Below are 13,908 nucleotides of genomic sequence, written 5' to 3'. Positions count from 1 at the left end.
TGGTTGCTTCAATTCAGTCAGGTCTGTACTCAAAATAATCGGAGAAGCTTTCCATGACTGTTCTATTATATAAAACAGAAGTCCTCTTTTGATGATCCTTCATGTCTTTCTTCACTTGAATGTGAGCTCCATGAGGACAAGTGCTTTGTTTGTCATTAGCACCTAGTGGAGTAGTGCCTGGTGCACGTTAGGAAGCAGTAAATAGTTGTTGAATTCATTCTCTCTTCAAATAGTGGTGATAATGGGAACATAGAGCCCTTGTAAGTTTTCCAAGGTGTTACATGATTACTGTCTTCATTTTATCATTACAATACCCTTATGTCTTATTATTTTCCTTCCAAGACAAACAGCTGAATTTCATTTATTGGAAACAAGAAAAACTTGGATACTTATTTTTAGTAAAAATAAATGAGACCTCTATTTCTAAAGTAGATTTAGATTTTATTTTTATTACAATAGAATGTCTGGATTCTGAAGGGATAAAAAGAATCATATCGTTAAGTTGAAAATAAATTTTTGTGAATAATATTTTGATTGAGCTCAGTCCATTTCCAATAGTGAGGGTATTCATATAAAAATCTTGAATGCTATTTTACCTTGTCTTTACTTTTTATGGAAAGGACTTATAAAAAAATAAGTGAGGTTTATTGTCCTATTAATTTTGCAGCAAACTTGTTACTAAAATCCAACAAATATCAAAGATTTAAAGAATCTTTCTTTCCTGAGAAAACCTCTTTAAAAAAATTTTGACAAGGGCCTCCCCTGGTGGCGCAGTGCTTGAGCGCTGGGCTGCGTGGCTGCCCGCAGCCTCTGCAGCGCCGGTTCCTTCTACGGCCTCCGGCGAGGGACCCACCAAAAAAAAAAAAAAAAATTTTTTTTTTCCACAACAGTGAAAATTATCCCAAGATAAAGGATTCCTTTGTTAGCATAAGTCAGAATTATTCATAGTTTTAGTTTCAGTTTTTTTCCATTCATAAAAGCTTGGAAATATTTTGGAGTTTCTTAATAAAACTATTATTAGTGGCTAGAATCTGTTTTGGGGGAAAATTTACTTTTTAAAATGAAATCCTTATATAGTTTTGTCTTTTTATTTTTCCCTTGGTAGAAATGCCTGTAAAAAAATGTTATAATGGGGAGAAAAGCAGAACACAGTCCAATAACCTATAAAGCCCTTTTAAATGATTTTTTAAATTAAGCTAATAACTTTAAATTCTATAACTTCAAGTATCCACAATTCTTTAAAAAAGAAAACTAGTGCTAAAAAAGGCTTTGTCACAACAGTTCATGAGTGGAAAGAGAATACTCATCGCTCATTTCTGGGCTCTGCCATCTTTAGGCTGGAGAGCATAGAGTGCCACCTTTAGAGCGAAAATAAAAGGCCATGATGAAGATTTTTGTATTATATTGAAGCAAAATGACCTTTGCTCTAAGATCTCAAAGCCCTGGGAAATGGCTTGCAGTGTGTCTCTCTCATTTGGCTAGTTTTCCCTTTAAGATTGGGAAAACTGGGCTGCTACATGCAAAAGAATGAAGCTTGACCACTACCTCACACCATACACAAAAACCAACTCAAAGTGGATTAAAAAACTAGACATAAGACCTGAAACCATAAAATATATAGAAGGAAATATAGGCGAAACACTACGTGATTTGCACATCAAAAACATCTTTACAGACACATCACCCAAAGCAGTGATAGTGAAGGCAAAGATAAACAGCTGGGACTACATCAAATTAAAGAGCTTCTGCACAGCAAAAGAGACAATAACAAAAACAAAGAGAAACCCCACCAACTGGGAGAACATTTTTGCACCCAACACTAATGATAAAGGATTGATCACAAAAATCTGCAAAGAGCTGATGAGACTCAACAACAACAAAGAAAATAATCCAGTCAAAAAATGGGCAGAAGAGCTAAAAAGAAACTTCTCTGAAGAGGAAATGCAAATGGCCAACAGGCATATGAAAAAATGTTCAACATCACTTGTAATCAGGGAACTGCAAATCAAAACTACCATGAGATACCATCTCACACCAGTGAGAATGGCACATATTAAAAAAACTAGCAACGACAAATGTTGGCGAGTGTGTGGAGAAAAAGGAACTCTTCTGCACTGTTGGTGGGAGTGCAAACTGGTCCAACCACTGTGGAGAGCTGTGTGGAGATTTCTGGACCTACTAAACATAGAGCTTCCATATGATCCAGCAATTCCACTCCTAGGTATTTACCCAAAGGACACAGAAACATCCATTCCAAAGAACACCTGCACCCCTATGTTTACAGCAGCACTATTTACAATAGCTAAGCTTTGGAAACAGCCCAAATGCCCAAAAATAGATGACTGGGTCAAGAAGATGTGGTACATATACACCATGGAATATTACTCAGCATTCAAAAAAGATAAACACATGCAATTTGCAGCAACATGGATGGTGCTGGAAGGGATCATGCTCAGCGAAATAAGCCAGAAAGAAAAAGAAAAATACCGGATGGTCTCACTCATAGCAGGAATCTAGAAAACTTAAATAAGGGACCAGGAAAATGAATAACTATAAGAAAGTGAAAATCAAAATCAACAAAAATCTATGAACCAGAGACACTTTTGGGGGGGTGGGGGGTGGGAGGGGAGGGATTGGGGTCAAAATGGGGGGGTTGAAATTGTATGGGGAATATAAAAATAAAATTTATTATAAAAAAAAAGTGACTGATGAAGGGAAGAAACAATTTGAAGGAGGTTTGACTGATTGTCAAGGTGCTCCTGGATTTCATATTGATCAACTGGAGGGAGTCAAAATACTTTTTAAAAATGGACAGTTTTCAAATGCTGTGTGGGAGCATTTTGACTGCATCTCATTTCCCCATCCCAACACAATTTCAGCATTGTCCAGTAAAAAAATGTCAGGGCATTTGTTGAAAGGGTAACCCACCGAGAAAGACACAGACCCTTTCCTCCTCTAATCAGTTCTGATTTTCAGCAACACATTAGGTAGAAATAAGAACTCAGAATGTAGTTCTTTCCCCCTTAAATAAATGGGAAACTAGAAGTAAAAAAAAAAAAAAAAAAGATTGTGCCTGTAAACACAAACTGTTACAACGTTCACATATGAAAATCACTTGTAATAGCAGGCGTCCCTCTACTTCAGAGCTAGCTCAGTCTTTACACCGAAGTCCTGTGTGGATTGTTGGAATCCCTATCAGACAGATGCTGTGTAGAGGCCAAAAATATCCCACGAGAGTAAACTCAGTGTAATATCATCATCTTGGGCTTTTATTCCTTTGGCTTGATTTTCTTTATTTAGTAAATCCCACTTTTCTGTGGACCACATCAGTCACCATAGTGATTTGACAGCCATATGTTTTGTAGTATGATGTTCCCTAGTATTTTCTAGCTGTGGGGTGTGTGTGCAAAAGCCGTTGTGCTTGATTTAAGCATTGAGGTTGGTGGGAAGAGGGAGGCGCAAGGGTGGTGACATTCAGGCTCCTTGTGTGGTATTTTGGCCCTAAATGATGCCTGGCGTAGGTTCCGTTGTGCCACCAGGTGAAGTGTTTTCAGTAAATACCTGCTGACAAGTGCAACCTTTCTAATACCTTCTTCAGCTGGTAAACTCCAACTGTGAAGTGATTGGGGGGCGGGGGGTGGCAGTAGAGGTAGAAGAATAGCTGTAATTCATTCTGCTTCTCTTCTTAGGTCTACATTTTTCTGTTTGCATAGCAGTCTTGACACACCTTTGCTTCTCCGTTCACACACTCCTGCTCGCTGCACTTTTCCTAGTGAGCTCACAGATGCTGGAATTGCTCAAGCACATAGCTCAGAACTAGAAGGCAGCCTCCAATGGCTGTAGACACTCAGTCACATGGTATTTGGCAGCTTCAACTCCATTGGATTCCTCAAATCAGACTGAAAATAGACAGCATTTCTTGCGAATGTGGTTTGCCTAGTGCTCTAATCACTGCTAGTGTTACAGAGATAAACTGTCTCAGCATTCAGTCAGCTCAGTGTCTAGTGAGGAGGGGCGGGAAGGCAACAGTTACACACAGGTGATAAGTGAGAGATGCACAGGAGCACCTAAGAAGTGCACCAGCTGGGGATGTCTCTGGGAAGCTGGAGTGGAGACCTCAGATTGGGGAGTTGGTGTCAGTTTCCCCAAAGATAACGCCTGAGCCAGGTCCTGAGGAATAGGGAGGGTGATGGAGTTACATGGTGGCATGTGTTTCAGTCATTGCGAAGAAAGACTTAAAGTCTTAGTCGCTTAAGAAGCAACGACCTGGGCCTCCCCGGTGGCACAACGGTTGAGCGCTGGGTTGCGAAGCTGCCCGCGGCCTCTGCAGCACGGGTTCGATCCCCGGCTGCTCCCCGGCCACCGGAGGAGGGTCCCACATGGCGCGCAGACCTCTCCTGCCGCCCGCTGCTCCCCTCAGCAGTGTGCTTCGGTCCTTCTGCCTGCTCTGCTCCCCGCTCTGGCTCTGGTGAATTCTCTCACCCTCCCGCGCTTCTGACTGTACCCAGTGCTTGTATAAACAAAACAAACAAACAAACAGACAAACAAACAAATAAATAAAACATTCCTCTATTAAAAAAATAAAAGAAGAAGAAGCAACGACCTCCTAGAATTTGCCTTCTCTGTACTGATCAATAGCCTTCTCCAGCTCAGGTGCCTAAAATAAGAAATATCGCAGCTGTATTTAAGCATCATTTGACAGAAAAGATGAGTGTAAACTGGGGTCTCCTCCCACCCCTTTATTCCCCTCAGCCCCTTTCCTTTCCCCCTCCCTCTTAACTTCAGAAACTTCAATTCAGTTATTAATGTCTGCTAGTTTATAATTGTTTTGCATTATCAATTAATCTACTTTTTTCCCTTTTATTACTCATATGTAAAATCAACCACTATTCATCTTTATTTTTTTCTGGCTTGCTTAGTTTTGGATAATCTCCCTCAACTTTCTTCCATTTTGCTGTAAATGATAATATTTCATCTTTCCTTATAACTAAATAGTATTCCATTGTGTGTGTGTGTGTGTGTGTGTGTGTGTCTAACAGCTTCTTTGTCCTGTCCTCCATCAGCGGCCACTTAGATTGCTTCCATATCTCAGCTTTTGTTACTAATGCCACAGTAAGTGTTGTGGAACATTTAATTTTGGGGGTTGATTTTATGTTCTTTGGATAGATACTCGAAAGCTGGGTCATAGAGTATATCCATTTTTCTTTTTTTAATTTTTTTGAAGATTTATTTATTTATTTATACAAGCACTGGGTACAGTCAGAAGCACGGGAAGGTGAGAGAATTCACCAGAGCCAGAGCGGAGAGTAGAACAGGCAGAGTGACGAAGTACACTGCTCAGGGGAGCAGTGGGCAGCAGGAGAGGTCTGCCCGCCATGTGGGACCCTCGCCGGTGGCCGGGATCGAACCAGCGCTGCAGAGGCTGCGGGCAGCTTTGCAGCCCAGAGCTCAACCACTGCGCCACCAGGTGAGGCCCCATTTTTCTTTTTTTTAAGATAAGTCCAGACTACTTTCCATAATGACTTCACCAACTTACATTCCTACCAACAGTGCATTCAGGTTGCTTTTTTCAAATTAAGTGGGGTTTTTGGTAAAGCAAGATCTTATATTACCTGAGGTGAATAAAACATTGCCAGCAAAAATTGTCCTATTTTAGAAAAGGGAGCTTGCTATTTGTAAGTTTAAAGTGATAACGTGAAGGTTATTGTAATGATGACTGTTGTGACAGGAACTTTGTTGCCTCCTTGCGGTGGGAACATGATGAGGGACACAGCAGCCGTGGAACAAGTTTGCAAGGCAAGATTCTGCTACTTGAGCAGAAGTTTTTGTGCCATTTATTGAAAGCACACAGGCTAGTAAAGGCTGATCATGTGACAGTGGCATGAGGAATAAAATCTGGAGGGTGGGATTGGGATGGAGGACAGAGTTTTGCAAGAAACAGAGAAGGGGACATCATGACCATACATCAGGAGCCATTTCTGTTAGCAAAGTATTTGATATTATCACAGGCAGAGTTATGCCAAGACCACCATGGAGATAGTCATGTAATCAGGTCAACAGTGGCCTGGGCATCCCCGAGCTTGCCTCGTGATACACCCTATACTCTGTAGGTAGTCAAGGAATGCTCTACTGTAATTTGTAGATAGCAACTAGGTCACAGTTGCCCATGAGTGGCCAGCTAGTAGGCAGCTCATTGGAACCCACAGATGACAAGATTTATTTAAACAGAGTTGTTTGTTATTAAAAGATTTAGGTAGACCCAGGGTTTCACACAGATATCTAAACAATTAAAGGGTGATCACCATGGAGCAAGTGAAGCAAAGTACTAAGCCCCTAAGTCAGTTAAGAAAATGATGAGTTCCTATTCCTTCAACTAAGAAACTGATGAGGCCTGTAGGAATGAAGGCAGAAAAAGAGGAAAATGGAGGGAGAAGGTGCAGGAGAGATTGAAGTATTCACCAGGGTTATGATGAAATTAGCAAATAATGGTATACTGAAATTAGGAGCCCTGGAGATGAGTCAGAGCAAAGCATTTTTACAACTATTCTATCTATTTCTCTGCCTTTCCTGACATTTCTTAAAAGAAAGAAGTCGAATGATAAGAATGAACAAGACCCCACTAGCCCTCGATGTTTGCATGTAGATTCAACCCCTCCAGGTTTATTGTACTTCCAAAACATTTCATTTGATTCCTACTGTGATTAAGTAAGGGGAATCAAGACAGTGGACTCAAAAGAAAAAACTTCAGCACAAAGAATTCAAGGGACAAACAACTATTAAATGACAGAATTAAAATGAAAACTAAGTCTTTGGACTCTTAATGGGGGGAGTATTCCTTGCTACCAAACTACTGCATTTCTTTATGTGGATTTATTTTTAAATGCAAAAACCTCAGCAATTGCTTCCCCTTTGTGAATCATTAATCTATGCAGCTGCCACACCACATTGTAAGATTCAGCCAGGCATGGTTAGAACAGAGCACTAAAGTGGGAGTTAGTCATATTTTGGCTTCACAGTGAACCTATTGTTGAGTATTGAGATTGTGACATTCTTTAATCTTTCTGCATCTCATTTTTCATTTTTCTTGGTCTGTGTTATGTAGCTAAATGTGAATGGAGTCCTCTAGCTACATTGTTCTCACTGCAAGGGCACACTTGGTGCCAGTTCCCAGGCCAGCCAAATTATTTGCCCCCCAAATGTGTGTTGTGTTATTAGTTCGGTGGGTCTCAGGACTTGTATTTAGACCATTTTGTGTACTTATATATTCACTTGGAACATGTGAGCACCTAAAGAATTCCTGGCAGATTGTAGAAAAGTTACATACAGTTTGTATAAACACTGCTCACTAACATTTACTAGCTCTTGCTAAACACTAGATGCTTGTATTTCATTGAAGCCTTACACAAAGGTTGGCAGGGCAGGTGGATGTACAGACTCAGGCACAGGAATCTTGCACAGCTAGCGTGAGGCAGAGCCAGGCTTCACAGCCAGGTCCCTGGGCTCCAGCCCATGCTCTGAACCACTGTATGGAAGTGGTTTATAAAAGATCTCTACTGGTAGGGCACAGCTAATTCTGTCAGTTGAAATTCATGATTCCTAAAATGAAGTTGTTCGTTAAAAGTCCATGTAGCTGCTTTGACACTAGGTAAAGCTCTTACTCAAAAATGAAAGCCAAGTAAGAGATCCCTGCAGAAAATGTTCTGCAGAGGCCCACAGAGTGTTCACTTTGTTTGGAATTCATTGTGACATGTCTAATCTGAGTTATATTAAATGCAAGGAAACCTGACACCTGTAAAAGTTTGTCTTTTCATCATTAACTTCAGCTCTTTAAGTTTTGGTGACACACACAAATTTTCTTTGAAATCTGGAATGGAAAATAGATCATTAAAATTAAAGGTATTCTTCCTAGAGATATAAATTTTCTTATACAGTAAAGATCCAGAAACATGTAACTGGTTATTAAAGGCCTAATGTCTATCCACTTTATATATAGCTAGCACCACTTTAAAGAAATTGAAGGTATAGAATTTGTTTTTCTTTGGAAATCCATCCAAGATTTTTCTTCCCATTCATTCATTCAAAAAAAATAATGAACACTTTTTGTATCATGCACTGGGGTAAATACACTAAAGCTTTTTAATTACTGGTGCATCTGTGAGTTGACAGGGAGTAAAATCTTCTCAATTAAATCCGATTACCTGAAGTTCCCTGCCTTTGACCATATGCTTTTGAGAAAGAGAGAGATAAGCTAGATATCAGATGTGTATCTTAGTAGGTAAAGCATTGAGATAGCTAACTATATCATGGTGTCATTCAAATGCAAAAGGAAGTAATAGGAGTGTTTCCACCATTTTTAGCAGCAGATTTAGAGTATGATAGGTTAGCCTTCAGGGAGACAGTCCTTTAGGCTCCTGGTAGCTGATACTTAGAAAAAAAATGATAATCAAAAGAAAAAGATCTGAATATCAGGTCATCAGGCCAGTGTTTCAACCTGTTTCATAGATATACTCAGAGACCACTTTTATAAGGGTGTGGGGATGGGGGTGATAGAGGAGCTTAGGGAAGGGAATTTGTGGGCAAAAATCTGCTTTTTTTTTTTTTGCTTTCTACTAAAAATAGATTTTTCATTTTATGTTTGTGTTTAAAGAAAAGTCTGTGACTAAAAGGAAACTGAAAAAATATGGATTTAGATCAGCTCATACATTTTACTAATGAACAAACTGAGGCGCAGACAAATTCCAGGAAAAGCAAATAACTGCATAAGCAAGTGAAGGTTGCATGGGTGTAGTACACTGCCTGGCCTGGCGGCGAGCGTCCTCCACGGCCCCGCCCGTTGTGGGGTGACTGAAGTTCCATGTGTCCAGCCCACAGGCTACCTGGAGCTCCGAGGGCCGCAGAGGAGGGCTGAGGGCCGAGGAGGAGGGCCGAGGGCCGTGGAGGAGGCCTGAGGGCCGTGGAGGAGGGCATGGCTTTGTCAGAGAGCTGTCTTCACAGGCACAATAAGAAATTAGCCTATACTTTCTAGGACTGAGTAATTAAGAAATAGTATGATAAACATCATATTTAAAAATGGAGAGCTAAGAGGAAATGTTTAGATGTATAAAAGAAAACGCTACAGAGGCAATTGATGTTGATTCCTGTTGTTTATGTTATGATTCCTGTTATTCCTGTTGATTATGCCTCAGAGTGAGGCAGGGCGAGGAGACACTGCTGTTTTCTGTGTATGTATTCGTTTTTTAAGAGATGAAATTGATTTTTGTGGAAAGGGGATATTATGCTTATGTGTTCAGTATATGCTTCCTGTCGTGGGAAATGATAGCTCAGTGTTTGTCCAAGGAACTGTTTTCTGGAAGAGAAAATAAGCAGGATACTGAAGTGAAATTTCCTATCACACAATATCAGGTTTGAGGCTTGAGAGGTCGTTTTGTGTACCCCAACTAACTCATCTGTGCCTTTGACTATTCATTTGGCAGGCTCCCTAAATCATTTTAGGGGCGGAAACTGCTTCCAAAAAGAAAGTGAAAAGATAACTGTGCAAAGATTTTGAAACAGTCTGTACTCGGGAGATATTTTCTCTGTTCGTTCCTGTTTGTCCTGTAGTTCTACCAATTCTAAATACAAATTGATGTTTTTTCTTTAAAATAGGGAAATGCTCATAAAATCATGGAAAAATGTACCTTACCACTGACTGGAAAGCATTGTGTTGACCGCATCATCACTGAAAAGGTAAAGTGCCTCTCTCTCATGTCCGCTAATATCTTCCACCACCTTTTATATGTGTGTGTGTGTGTGTGTGTGTGTGTGTATGTATATATGTATGTACGTATGCACGTATATGAATTTTTGGAATTTCTTGTTATTTTCTGAAAGTGTATTATGTCGGTAGTCCTGGAATTAATTAAATCCATGGGTATACTGAATAGGAAAATTCATCAATTTAATGTTTCTAAATGTAGGATTCTTGATATGCACCTATTTGGAAATATTCCTAAACACACAGAATTGAACTGCTGCCCTTGATAGCTTTGACAAGTGTGATGTAATCAAAAGTTTTATGGACCCTCATGTTTGGGTTATTAAGTTGTCTAAGCTGGATGATAGATACACAGTTAAGAATATATTTATCATTCCTAACTTTGTTCTTTGCTTTCTCAAATCATAAACACATATTGTTGGGTTTTTTTTTTTTTAGGGACCTCAGTCAAAATTGGGTTTTAACCAGGTGGGTGCAAATTACAGTGTAGGTTCCACAGTGAACCAAGAGATCTAGTCTCTGGTCTTCTAGGCTTTCCTCCCTCTTTATAAAGTGGATTTCAGAACACTCCGGCCATTTTAGTGCTTCTCTAGATTTCTTCTTAGATGGAAAATGTTGGGCATTGGTAGAACTTCAGATCAGTATTTCTGGAAGTTACTGTCACCTTTCATACAGATTTCAACCTAGAATGTGGAATGACATGATTCTCATAGGTGAGCTAGGGTGGTATTATTTACTTGATTCAGCATTTTGATGAATACCGATATCACAAAACAGAATTATCTCTATTAAGGTTGGCGGGTTGGGATTTTTTCTCTTAATGATCTTGTGCCTTTTGCCAGGAGCCATGACAGTCATTTTAGGACATTCATGAACTCATCAAGGACCTTTAAGGAGCATTCTGTCCTAAATGGTGCCATCCCCTGAAACTGTTTAAGTGGAAATCCACAAATGTGATTTGTAAAGAATGAATGGATGACAGGACAGGATACTCAGTCTACTCGGAGACCCGTAGGTAGAACCGTGCGGAGTGAGGGTACAACCTCAAGGCTAAGGTTGAAAAGACATTGAGAGGCTAAGTTATGGAGGGTGAATACCTTATTAAAAGTCTTGGATTTTATGTGAAGGACTGTATGGAGCCCTGCAATGATTTGAGGTAGCTGGGAACAGTTAGATTTGCATTGTAAAAAAGCACTAGGGTAGGGGGAGAAGAGGTGAGACAGTGAGTTAGAAGCCCCTTCAGTCATCTAGGAAGAAATGCCAGGGTTCAAAACCACAGGACAGGAAGACTTGAGAAAGATTTAGGAGACGGGACCAAGCTAAGTGAAGCATCAGTCATGGTTGCGAAGGCAGAGGTAAGTCCTGAGTTTTCTGACTCGCAGGGAAGGTCACCTTGCTGTAATCTTAGTGAAGCCTGGGGCTTACGGCAGACACATAAGGAGCATTGAGAGGAGGAAAAGAATAGATTCAGTTTGGACATACTGATATGAGACTCTTAAGTTAGCATCCTGACCATCCAGCTGGAGACTTCCAATAAATAAATGGAGATATGAATCTGGATTTCAGAAAAGAATCCAATATTGGAACAGACTTGTAGAAGTCATTAGCATATGGGCATAATTGGAACTTAGCTGAAGATGACATTGTGTAGCAAAATTGAGTAAAATGATAGGGAGGAAGCTTAATATGGAACTTTGGGAGCCTCAAGGAAAGGAGTGGTGCATATTTATCCCCGTGCTCAGTATATAATAACTGTTCAGTGAACACCTGTTGAATGAATGAATGAAATTGCAGTGGTTTAAAGGGCAACCAATGTAGACAACCCTGGCATAGTTGACACTGGACTAGAATTCCTTTTTCAGTTCTCAGGTGAAATCCCACTAGTTCTCATTTGAAAGAGGCTTTAGAAACATCACCCTGACTTCCTAGTTCTGTGTTCACATCAGTTGACAATCTGCCTAGCCAACTCACCTTTGTCCTGAGCACACACAGCTCCTAGGCGTGATAAACTGCTTTAGCTATAATTTATGGTTACAGTAAAATAACTTACTCATCTCTAAAACAAAGTAGTTGTTATTCTTGGTGTTTAAACAATTTATTGTAGCTTTTAAGTTTCACTTTCCATTTTTATCAAGCCTTTGTGTGTATTTTATAGCACAAAATGGAAATCTTCCTGTATATTTAAGATTAATTTTCATCTTTTTAATAACATACTTGACTTTTGATGTATGACCTTGAGAGTTTACTAGAGTTTGATAAAGGTGTTAATGAAAGGTTTTTTAAAAAAAGCAATAAGTGAATTTGCCAAGGTTTTACTTCTCTGATCACCAGAGTCTTATGTTCATAATACCACAGTTCTCTTTTCCCCAAATCCCTTCTCTTCCTGCTCTTATAACGTGACTAAGAGACTCTTTCTATTGGTTTGCAGTTGTTCATAATACATGGGAAACATCAGTATGAATCTGTTCCAGATACATTTCCTGTAAAGGAAAAGTTTTCACTAAGATTTTTTCAATTTCCATTTTGGAATTAAAAAATTCTAACGCAACATGCAGACAATCTGATAATGATTTTTCCCTTCTCAAAACACATATTTCTGCCAAAAAAAATTTAGGAACATAAAAATGTGTAAATAAAATGAAACTTTGCTAATATATTGCCTCCTAAATTTCTATCTTTCCTAGTAAAACCAACTGGGATATCTGTGATTTCATTAAACAGAGAATGCAAGTATCATGAGTCTCTTTGACAACTGGTTCTTGAGGAAAAATATTGATCTGCTATACACAAAAAAGCATTTCAGGGGTTTGCTTTGGATTCACATATGTGTGACAGTAACTTAAGCCATTAAGGAGAAAGAGCACAGCTGTTTGGGGTCCCTGCTGTGTCCCAGGCCTGCTACTGGGTGCTCTAAGTGTGTGTGTTAATATATTTGTCCTATTTAACAATCTTGGAAAGTAAGTTTTTGTGAAAAGACACGTTCACTTGAGTTTGCGTGACCAGTGTGGGGCGAAGCTGGAATTCCTTTCCCACTTGGAAGCCAGGGTTCTTTCCAATACATGTTGTTATGGAAGCGTGTTTAAAGATGACAATATAGGGTTTGACTTCCAAGGTAGTTAAAAGTACTTTGATCTGGTAAGTAGTAATTAATTTAAGGTCAGTCCAGTGGTCAAGAGAGATTTGGGAAACATTTAAGCTTGAGAAAGAGGAAACTAACCATGTAAACCCAGAGGAGGAACAGTGCATGCATCACATCCTAGGGGGACAACCTATAACACCAACTGGGGCAGGCCAGAGGGAAGCAATTTGGGCCCTTAGGATTGCAGCTTCACATCAGTAGACAACCTTAAGGTAAGTAACCTTCTCCCACGAAGTTTCTGAGCAGAATCCCAGTGACTGTCTAAGAATGTTTTGAAGAATCCTTGGGTTGGAAATCATATTAAGTTACTTTGTTGGCACTTTCCACTCAAGTTGTCTAATTTGTCAGTGTGAAATTTCATGTTCTAAGTCCGATACTGCAGGTTGTGGCCTCCTGATCAGGTCAGGCCCTGTGGGCATGGCCATCAGCTGGTGCTACCAGCAGTGTCGTGATGGACTGTGTAGGCTGAGGTAGCTGGCTCACCTTTGTCCTGAGCACAGGCAACTTCATTTGATGTGTGTATGGGAGGGACAGTCTCATGCTCTCTTTGTGGACCTATTTATTTTTGTAAGACTTAAAGAGAAAGTTTGCACCTGGGGGTCTTTCCCGGCCAGGACAGGTAGCCTTTTGCAATGACCTGTAGTGACTTCAGAGCTCCTTCTTTGGGTTCCTGTAATTCTTTATCCAGCAGCATTGATCAGCTTTTCCTTCCATCATCTCTGTCCTTTTACCTTCCAGATATCTCCTCCTTTTCTTCCTTTCTTCCTGTCTTCAAATCATTATTAACTAAGTGACCTTTTGCAAAAAGTGTTAGACTTAAGGAAAGTAGTTAAACAAACTGGTTACTCTAGTAGCAAGTGCCATCAGCAGGTGACATGTTTCTTTTCTGCACTCAGCGGTGCTCTACGTCCATTGGCTGGTTAGGGAGTTGGCATTTATTCTCACCCAAACATAAGAGTTACACTTGACATTTTTTCAGTGCTGATTTTCAGAATCTTTTGTCCTGGGTCCTGTC

The 13,908-nt window shown here is 39.9% G+C and overlaps 1 protein-coding gene across 3 annotated transcripts in view; it reads left to right on the top strand.

The window, feature by feature from the left end:
- OXCT1 (3-oxoacid CoA-transferase 1) overlaps nt 1-13,908 on the top strand; it is a gene marked incomplete at its 5' end in the record, with an annotated part of 133,339 nt that overhangs the window by 112,218 nt on the left and 7,213 nt on the right. For all 3 annotated transcript variants that reach the window (XM_084233777.1, XM_084233778.1, XM_084233776.1), the window contains one exon: nt 9,646-9,726. In XM_084233777.1, the coding sequence (XP_084089903.1) occupies nt 9,646-9,726 (81 nt within the window). The remainder of the gene's footprint in view (nt 1-9,645; nt 9,727-13,908) is intronic.

The sequence above is a fragment of the Talpa europaea genome, assembly GCF_964194135.1.
Source record: "Talpa europaea genome assembly, chromosome: 5".
Lineage (NCBI taxonomy): Eukaryota > Metazoa > Chordata > Mammalia > Eulipotyphla > Talpidae > Talpa > Talpa europaea.
The sequence above is the reverse complement of the archived record's forward strand: the minus strand, read 5'-3'. Positions and strand labels throughout refer to the sequence as shown.